Here is a 10,000-nt window from a genome sequence, read left to right as displayed (position 1 = left end):
TCATGACCGATGTCTGTACTTTTGACATTCTCATTTATTTTTATTGACTTTTTAGATGTTAAAAACAGCTTGTTATGCTGCTTGTTTTTGAAAACTGAACTTTTCTTATTATGTTATTCTGCCAGCTGGAAGGGCATCTTCTGCTTAAAACATATGCTGGATAAGTTGGCGGTTCATTCTGCTGTGGGCACCCCTGATTAATAAAGGGACTAAGCCAAAGGATAACAAATGAATGAATGAATTATTCTACTTTTTATGTATAGTCATGAACACACTTGTTTGTAGAGCAAGTACACCATTTTCTGTCGTTTATTGTTCCTAGTAATTTCCCCCATAGGCAACTGAACCTCAAGTTCTAAAACAAGTGCACTTCCGCAACACAGAATAAGGTTAACAGCTTTTATATGTACCCTAGTTACTATTCACCTAATCTAATATGGAATGTAAACAGTCATTGTTGAAAAGTGAAAGTTCATTCAAAAAAATTGTCAAGGCAGCATGCATTCCTAAACTGGTGTCACTCACCTAATGTAGTCATATAAGTGATGCCAACTCTGTCCTTTCGGTACAGGGAAACACATTTCTCTGGGCATGGGGGCAGAACCATCTGGCAACATCACACCAGACTGCCTGAATTCAGAGAACGACAAACCTACAAAAAGAAAAAAAAAAAAAAAAATTATTGTGTTGTTTTTATACTGGTACATTATACAGTTCCCAAATTTGCAACAGTAATATGAATTTGGCTTCAGTTGCTGATCCGTTAAGGTTTGCATTTTCACTGCATATTTTACTACTGCTTGAAGTGGCTGGGATTGTCACGGTAGTTGTGCAGCCTCTACTGCCGTGACTTCCTGGAAAACATTTTCATTCATGTCGCCCCATCCAGCTCTCACTGGATCCTTTCCTCATCTACCAATGAGAGGAATGCATTGACATCTTCTAATGACCACGATGCCATTTCAGGTGTCTTTATCATACGGTGGTATAAACTTAAAATCTTAAGCTTTAATGTTTAATTTGTCCAATAAAAATCAATTAATTCATGCTCAATGTGTCAAATACTCACATACACAAACAGCCCTCACATCTGCTTCCTCACAACCAAACAGTGGCATTGAAATGGTGTATATCAGGGGTCACCAATCTCAGTCCCGGAGGGCCGGTGTCCCTCCATGGTTTAGCTCCAACTAGCCTCAACACACCTGCCTGGTTGTTTCAAGTATACCTAGGAAGACCTTGATTAGCTTGTACAGATGTGTTTGATTAGGGTTGGAGTTAAAATCTGCAGGACACCGGCCCTCCAGGAACAAGTTTGGTGACCCCTGGTGTATATTGTGATGTTTTTATGCCATTATTAGCCACCAGATGTCACCAAAGTTGCCACATTGTTAGGTTTTGGTAGGTCTGAACTGACTGCAGTGATATTTTGCTGAAGTAAAAAAAAAAACCTTTAGCATTAAAAATAAGCATATTTTTACATAAAGCATCTAATCTCAAAAAATATTATTGTTTTTTTTATTGTTTCTTTTATCAGAGTGGTTCAAGACTTGGCTACTTTTTATACGTTCGCCACTTGAGCAAACACAAAAAAGGACGTAATTCATCAAAGTCCTCTTAAAAACCAACTTGATAATATGCCACATGGGAAATAAATGGGAAACACTAAAACGAAAAGCATTTATTATTTATATTTTTAGAGATATATACATTTAAAAACATTTAGAAGACTCAAAAATTCATAAATTGATAGATTTTTTCAAAGTAATGCAACATTTGTTTAAAAAAAAAATCTTGAGTTCACAATAATTGGGTTAGGTGGGCAAAAATGTCCACAAGAGAATGATTAAGCGCTGCAGTATAAAGTATGCTTGAGAGTTAAATATAGTGTATTGTGTTGCAAATCCAATGATACTGTAGAGACACTGGTAGTGATGATTCCCTCTGACCAATCAGTGATCAGCAGTGAGTGTACACATCATGTTTTGGTAATTTTACAGCTCGATTGGAGCCTCACCTGAGGTTGTACAAAAAAAGTAACAGGAACTAGACAAAAACCCAACAGTGAGCCATGCTGACCCAAACGATGACGTACTATGTAGTAGAAAAGCTCTAACATCTTTACGTACCAGGATCAAACAGCAGGTCGCTGGTGATGATGTTTTTAACGGACATATTAGCACAGAGTTTGATGCTCTTAAGGTGACTATGTGTTCGGTTCAGGTAAACCGAAAGCACATAACGTAAATCCATCGTCAAACACGTCCACCTTGTGCTCCACGGTGCAGGGCCTACTAAACCTAAAATGAACATCACGTTATTAATGTGCAACCACAGATAAAGTATGTAGAAAACAACATAATAAGTGTGAGGTGATAATAAGACACTGAATCACTACCTTGTTTTGCAGTTGTAGAGGTGTTCTCATCCACTGAACCATGTGCTGCTCCACACAGAAAAGGGAACTGAAGCCACGTTGCTGTGGACTTGAACTCTTTAAACAAGTTCGAGAACGAAACACGGATCACCTGACCTTCCTGAATTATGAGAGATAAAAAAAAATATTGGGTCATTTTTTGGTCACTTCAGCCATATTTCAGCAATCTCTCTGGCATAAATCTTTAGACAAACATAAATATTGATGAAAGACAAAGTATTAAACGTTATGGATGTGTATTTAAGGTAATATTAATTAAGCAGTAATCCATTATGTAAGACCCCCCCTAATCAATGCAGGATTTAGGGCTGGGCGATTAATCGAAAAGTAATCCCCCTCCCCCAATGTTTGCATGTCTATAACTCAAAAATATCCTTTTAAATTGAATTTTTTTGATAAACTAATCTTTTGGTTTGCAACACTTTTCCTCATTATACCTCTCTTTCTTTCTTTCCCAAAATATCATCAAACAAGATTTTTTTAGATCAATAGAATAAAATAAAAACATTAGTTAAGAAAAATTTGCAAACACATATTACATATGTTGCCTTAACAATTAACTCAAATAAATTTAATAATATATATATATATATTATATATTAATAATATTTCTAAAGGAGCGGTTGACATGGAATTGAACCCAATTTTGGAAAAACCCAAACAACAAACATAAAAAACAAAAAACTAAAAATCTGAAAAGTTACTTAAGTGTAATAACAACAAAATGACAAAAGGAGAAAGTGCTGAACTACTCAAATGTAATTAATACTTTCTTTCATATGGAGAATGACGCCACATGCATTGCCCAGGTGTGAGTTTTACAGACCTCAACACAGTGCCATAATCTTGATGCTTCTGTGGGTCTTGTCTAACAAATTTGAGCTTGAATTTGTATCTTATATTGGATTTGTGTCAGGTAATTGGCTGAGCCATTTTACGGCTTGATTTGGTAGATCATTGTCTTGCTGAAATGTCCACCTTGGTTTCATCTTCATCATCCTGCTAATGTAGATGTTGGACTGAATCAGCTAATATTTATTTACACTGTGGAAGAGCAGAGGGTTGCTGAAGAACTGAGAAATTTCAGCTGCTGTCTGGGCTTTTACTGCTTTTCTACACCTCCCTTTCTTCATGTGTCCAGTACTTTTTCCCTGCGCCATTTCAGTTTATTACATATAACTTGATTTGTAAACTAATTAGATTTGTTTTCTTTGTATATATGGATTTCTTTGGTTGTTACCAACATCCAGGGAAATATTTCAAGCCAACAGCAACTTTTGAAATATGTTTTCTGAGAAAAATGGTGACGTGTTCAATGCTTATTTTCCCCGCTGTATAAAATATTTAGGTATCACTTTAAAATAGCACTCGATTAATTAATGTATTTGAAATATAAACAATACTGTACAACATTTACCAATGCATTATCAAAATCCAAAAGTTGTGCTTGTTAACATTAGTTAACACAGTGAGTTAACAAGGGCTAACAATGAACAATTTAATTTTCTTCAACAAATGTTAACAAAGAGGAATAAATACTGTAATAAATAAATTATTGAGTTTTTGTTCATGTTAGTTAATGTAAATATTTTACATGAGCATTATTTAAAAGTGTTACCAATATTTAAGTTGGTAAATGATGAACAAGGCAACAAATAAAGGCCTTATTTCTAAACAAACAGATACACATTATTATTTATATGCATATAAAACTTCAGTTTTCACCTCAGCCGCAATGTCCAGATGTACAATAAAGTGTTTGTTTGGGCTGGGCTTGAACAGCAAGTACAGGTACCGTCCGGTGAGACCCAAAGTCTGGCTGCTGGTTTTGGGAAGCAGGATGTAGTTGCTGGCCTGAATGGAGCCACGGATGCTGAATACAGAACACTTCAGGTTCTTATCCTACCAAAAAAGTATGACGATTAATACATGCATATAGCAAATACTGAATATTAATCAGATTAATCTGGAGAAACATCATATTGTTTAATGTATACCATGTATAAGGAGACGTCTCCTTCTTTGCTGACTTTTTTCCATTCTTCTATCTTCATGTGTTTGAAGATGTTGACATATGGCTGCTGCCACAAAGCTGAAATAAAGATTAACACAACAATCAATGCTGAATTTAGGGCTGGGCGATTAATCGAAAAGTAATCAAAATCGACATTCAGAACCTATAATATATCTAGTTTTTCCAGGTCGATTGTTTCGATCACTTTCCCTACCACGTGTGGAGTCATGTGAGCCCGCTCTGTGCACTACATTGACGATGATTGAAAGCTGCACCAGAGTTGCCTTGAGACGGCATATTTTCCATTACATAAAATATACAAACAAACGTAAACAAACAATTGTGATCGCTTCATAAAATCGTCCAGATTAGCGAGTACCGATAGATTAATGAAATGTGATTATCGGCCAATACCGATCTCTGGCCGATCGATCAGAGCAACCCTAGTAGAAGATAGTGTGTTTCCTTCAAATATTTTAAAATCAAGTAATACACTTGTCATTCAGAAATCTCTCACTTGTAAAATGTGAACATATTTACTGTACAAAACTTGTAAGTGAACTATGAGGGAAAAAATAAATAAATAAATAAATAAAATCATTCATAAATCGTAATCAAGTTAAAATGTTTAATTATTTAAGATTTTGATTAAGACAAATTACCTTTTGGCTTAAAAATTTTCTGTTGAAAGTGTATTGTAAAACTTTGTAAGATAGAGACTAAGTCAATCGGTCAGTACTAAAAATCCCTTAAAGTCTATGCTGCAAAGTGTTTAAAAATATGTAAAAAAATAAATTAATTAAACAAAGAATAAAAAAAAATTAATGTAAACAACAGAAACAAAATATTTTGATAACTATATTTCAGGCTTTCTCATATTATGGGTATACTGTACTGTACAGTACTGCATTGAGGTAAAGTTGGTTTTATATTCGCACATTCGTTCAGTGACAGCTCCTTATATTGTTAACCACAGTACTTTGAGTATTCTGACTGCGATTGCATTCAAGTATGACTTGACCATTAGCACTAATTGACTGTAAACAATGGTGTAATTTGATCGTCATTGGCTCCTAATATAGTTTCACTATGAATACGCAATGAATAGTTTTCTGAAAGTTATATTATTAAGGAGAAAGTCTGAATATGTGAATTTAAAACTAACTTTACCCCAATTACTGCATTGTATATTTCATTTGGTATTATAATGTTACTGCAATGGATATTGTGCTATTCAGTACATCAATAATATTATTTTCATTCGGCTTTTTCCTTCTTTAAAAGAAAAAATAACATCAGTCTATGCCCATTTCAGAGGCTCGCCGTTTAATTAGTGAAGTTTGGAGAGGTAAACTTACCTTTGGAAGACATTGTTTACTTCACAGATCTGATTCACCTGTTGACAGCTAACGGTTTGTAGCTCACAAACTACCACAAAACCAGTTCACTTCCATTTACTTCATGTCCACAGATATTTTATTCAGCACAACGCTTTAGTTTATTGTCAAACAGAGTATAATGTTCAATTTTTGTCGTTGTTTTGTGAGTTTTGCAGGTCTGTGAGCTCGTTGTGTTTGTAATAATCGGCTCTGCTCGCGCTACAGAGACCGCCGCGACGTGTTTGAACGGCATGACGCAAGACGTACGTCACATGCACAAAAAAGTAAATTACCAAGATATTTGTAATTTATTTAATTTTATATAATTTATAAGCATATTTGTGTTATCATGGTGATGTTTCGTGTAGATAGAAATTGACAGCTGATATATATTTAATTGTGTACACAGTAAGCATATAGCGAAGCACAGAAACACAGCGAAGCATTAGAAAATAATGCAAAGATAACTTTTTTTAGCTTATTTATTATTTATTTTTTACATGAATTGATTTATTGTACATCTTAGATGTTGTTTGTATATTTACATATCATGATCCGAATTTTCCTTAAAAAATATTCACTGTTGTACATTTAATCTGATAAATGATTATACGGTGTATATAGTAACTATATAATGATATTTCTGACTAGTCACAAATGGTTCTAAAGTAATTTCGCGATAATGTTTTAGATCATCATCTGTAAACGCGTTTTTCTAGTTTGTGGTTATTGGGCTTCCGTAGGGTTGCATGGGTGCCATAGTGACGAACACAGCAACAGACGCCTTTTCGAGGCAAAAACATCCGCTTTATATGCTAATCATTACTGTTATTTTTACATGATTTACAACTAAAACGGTAAAGGTTTTGTTATATTCCTCCATTATCAGAATTTAGTAGTTAATTTTAGGCGGAAGACAAAAGATGATGCTCAAGCTACTTAACGTCATCATGCTAGCTTTAACAGTTGAGGCTAACCACATTTTCCAGTGAAGATTAACTTTAACATTAGACAAATGCAAAATGCCGTCTTTTATTGAAGGAAATGTGTGACTACTCGCTTTCAGTTTGAGTATTCAATATCTGTGCATGAATAATTTAATTGTATAATTGTTTTACGTTTTGTTAATGAAATGTGTATTCATTCTTCTTGTCTTATAGGTGACAGTTGTGTGTTTACTGGATTAAAGGACAGCAATCATGTCTTTTAGAGATCTGAGAAGTAAGTGACCCCAAATCCATCAATTACTGTAAAATATATTCTAGTGTTACTCTGTGCTAAGTTAAGCTGTGGTTTGTGTTTATGTGATTATATATGTCAGCTGAAATATAATATTACCCTACCGCATGCTTGGAAAGGTTTCATTTCTGGTGTTTTTACAATAATATATTTGTGCATGCACATTAGATTAGGCAGTAATGAAGACAAATCTAACAAAATAACTTGCAATAACTGTCCTAAAACTAGTACACCCAAATTTGTTATAGAAAAATATAAACAAAAATTTCAAAAATAGTAAAAATCAAGCGAAGCAAAAAATTGAAATTATCTTGTTGAGATTTTGTAGGTTGTATTTTTTTTTTTGCTATATTTAACTTGAATTTAATTATATTATCCTTCAATTTCTAAATATCTTTGGTGACTAAAATATTATTTTAATAAATTTATCTGTTAAATAAATCTGTTTTGTTTAAATGCACCAAAATACATCGCCTATATTCACTGAGAAATGGAGAAAAATGAAAAATATTCATTTTCAAAATGGGGTGTACTCAATTTTGCTGAGGTCTGTATATACATAAGAGCATATATATATATATATATATATATATATATATATATATATATATATATATATATATATATATATATATATACATACACACACATATATATAAATATATTTAAATATATTGATATTTTTGTGGGTGTTCTAAAGGGTTAATTTACCCAAAAATGAACATTTCTTCACACGAAAGTGGTTCTAAACTTTAATGAATTTCTTTCCTCCATTGAACACAAATATGAACACTATCAGGACACCTTCTAATGTACAGAAATAAAAATAAGCTGAACTACAGTTAATGTTTTGATGGTTTTAAATATCTTTTCAATTTTTATCCATATGTAGATTTTACAGAGATGATGCGAGCGCTTGGCTACCCTCGACTCATTTCCATGGAAAACTTCAGATCTCCAAACTTCCCTTTAGTAGCTGAGATTCTCATCTGGCTTGTCAAGAGGTAATAGAAATGGATGTGTTTTAAAAAAAAGAGAGTCGGGAGGAGAGATGTGTGTGTTGAAAGGACTTTTAACAAAAATGAAAATTCTGTCATTATTTATTCATCCTCCACTTGTTTGAGTTTCTGTCTTATTTTATATTCTGAAGATATATATATATATATATATATATATATATATATATATATATATATATTAAGGGTGGAGCCGAACCCGAATACGGTATTCGGAAAGGCACGAATAGCGTGTGTTTACGAATACTTATTTCGAACAAATACTTGAAAAATTATTTGTATTCGGGAGCAAGAAAAGCATTATATCAAAAAGCTGTGTTTCCTCCTGAGACCACAGTGCGTGAGAGAGAGCGAGAGAGAGAGAGAGAGAGAGAGAGAGAGCGAGAGAGAGAGAGAGAGAGAGAGAGAGAGAGAGAGAGAGAGAGAGAGAGAGAGAGAGAGAGAGAGACGCGCGCGCTCAGTCGGAGGGCGGGGCGGAGGTAAAAGGTCTCTGGCACAAGCTTCTCCACAACAGCAGACAGAGAAGGCTCGGCTGAGCGAAAAAAAAACACTTCTCTGCATCAGTATTTTTGTTAAATAGATTTTTGTACCTTAATTGGGTTCCAGATGCAGTTTATAAACTTGTAGCGGAGTTTGTTCGGGATTTTCCATTACGCTGCATTTTTGAAGTTTGCAATCGGGTGCTCTGTTTACGCAACTTTAGCTCTGTTAGCGCGGTAATTTAGACAATAGACTGTTGACAGAGTAACGTTAACGTTCGTTTATAAAGGTTAAAACGATGCTTGTGCAGTTGTGTCGAATAGTATGCACTTATGGGAGTTATATGGTACGTCTACATTACTGTCTTTTGCAGACAGCAAGATATATGCTATAGGCTAGTTAACCTTAGCATAGCTTCCCGTCACTTTTTATTAACTTGAAACTCCTCAAATATATTTGGGCACCATGAAAAAGAGTGAGAGTGCTGCTGAGCCATTTCTTGGTCCTCCACCAGTAAAAAAAATAAAACTTCATGTTCTTTGTGGAAGCATCTTACAGTCAGTGGTGCTGCAGATAAAACAAACTGATGCTGTATAATGTGTGCAAAAGTGAAATCAGCAGAGGCAGAGATATTAAACATCTGTCAACATCTTCTATGCATAATCATTCATTTTCTTTTCGGCTTAGTCCCTTTATCAATCTGGGGTTGCCACGGTGGAATGAACCACCAATTTATCCAGCATATGTTTTACGCAGTGGCTGCCCTTCCAGCTGCTACCCAGCACTGGGAAACATCCATACACTCACTTTCACACACATACAATAGGGACAATTTAGCTTACCCAATTCACCTGTATTGCATGTGTTTAGACTGGGGGGGAAACCGGAGCACCCGAAGGAAACCCACACCAACATGGGGAGAACCCAGTCAGGGCTCGAACCAGCAACCTTCTTGCTGTGAGGCGACAGTGCTACTCACTATGCCACCGCGCAACCTTCTATGTAATGTATTATCACATGCACTAAAAGCATCCTCTCCTGATACTGTCTGTGAACCCCCCACAAGCATCAATCCCCTCAATCAGCACAGCTATGCTCTGCTAAATCCTCCACAAGCACCAAACCATCAACACAGCCACATTCTGCCCCAGCAAGTCAGTTTCAAACATAAAAAAGTAAAAAAAAAATAAAAAAAAAACATTTTGTTTCTGTTTTGAGGCAGGCAGATGACAATAGCAGGGCTGTATCTTTTAGTATTATATAGAATACTTTTGTTCTGCCAGATCTCCCAGGCAGGGTTTTATTTAGATTTATTTTGTTAATTTTAGTTTTTGGAATTCTGTGCATTGGAAAGAAGTTCTTTCAGAAGAAGAACAGTTTTTTGAAGTATTATTTGTTTTTATTCTGTCTATTCAGTGTCCTTCAACAAGAACGG

At 34.7% G+C, this 10,000-nt stretch overlaps 2 protein-coding genes across 21 annotated transcripts in view; one reads left to right on the top strand and one right to left on the bottom strand.

Moving 5' to 3' along the window:
- Positions 1-6,086, bottom strand: part of wdr90 (WD repeat domain 90) — a 47,184-nt gene extending 41,098 nt beyond the window's left edge. For all 3 annotated transcript variants that reach the window (XR_012399543.1, XR_012399544.1, XM_003201346.6), the window contains exons 1-6: positions 5,810-6,086; positions 4,435-4,529; positions 4,163-4,339; positions 2,399-2,537; positions 2,130-2,300; positions 526-652 (exon numbers count right to left, since the gene is read on the bottom strand). Coding sequence is in view for 1 of the 3 variants with exons in the window: in XM_003201346.6 (XP_003201394.2) it covers positions 526-652; positions 2,130-2,300; positions 2,399-2,537; positions 4,163-4,339; positions 4,435-4,529; positions 5,810-5,822 (722 nt within the window). In the remaining 2 variants the exon portion in view is untranslated. The remainder of the gene's footprint in view (positions 1-525; positions 653-2,129; positions 2,301-2,398; positions 2,538-4,162; positions 4,340-4,434; positions 4,530-5,809) is intronic.
- Positions 5,473-10,000, top strand: part of cluap1 (clusterin associated protein 1) — a 19,622-nt gene continuing 15,094 nt past the window's right edge. For 6 of the 18 annotated variants that reach the window (XM_073940187.1, XM_073940182.1, XM_073940180.1 and 3 more), the window contains exons 1-3: positions 6,572-6,623; positions 6,991-7,051; positions 7,962-8,073. In XM_073940187.1, the coding sequence (XP_073796288.1) occupies positions 7,030-7,051; positions 7,962-8,073 (134 nt within the window). In that variant the 5' untranslated portion in view covers positions 6,572-6,623; positions 6,991-7,029. 18 annotated transcript variants of the gene reach the window in all.

Source organism: Danio rerio, chromosome 24 (assembly GCF_049306965.1).
Source record: "Danio rerio strain Tuebingen ecotype United States chromosome 24, GRCz12tu, whole genome shotgun sequence".
In the NCBI taxonomy this organism is placed as follows: Eukaryota; Metazoa; Chordata; class Actinopteri; order Cypriniformes; family Danionidae; genus Danio; species Danio rerio.
The sequence above is the reverse complement of the archived record's forward strand: the minus strand, read 5'-3'. Positions and strand labels throughout refer to the sequence as shown.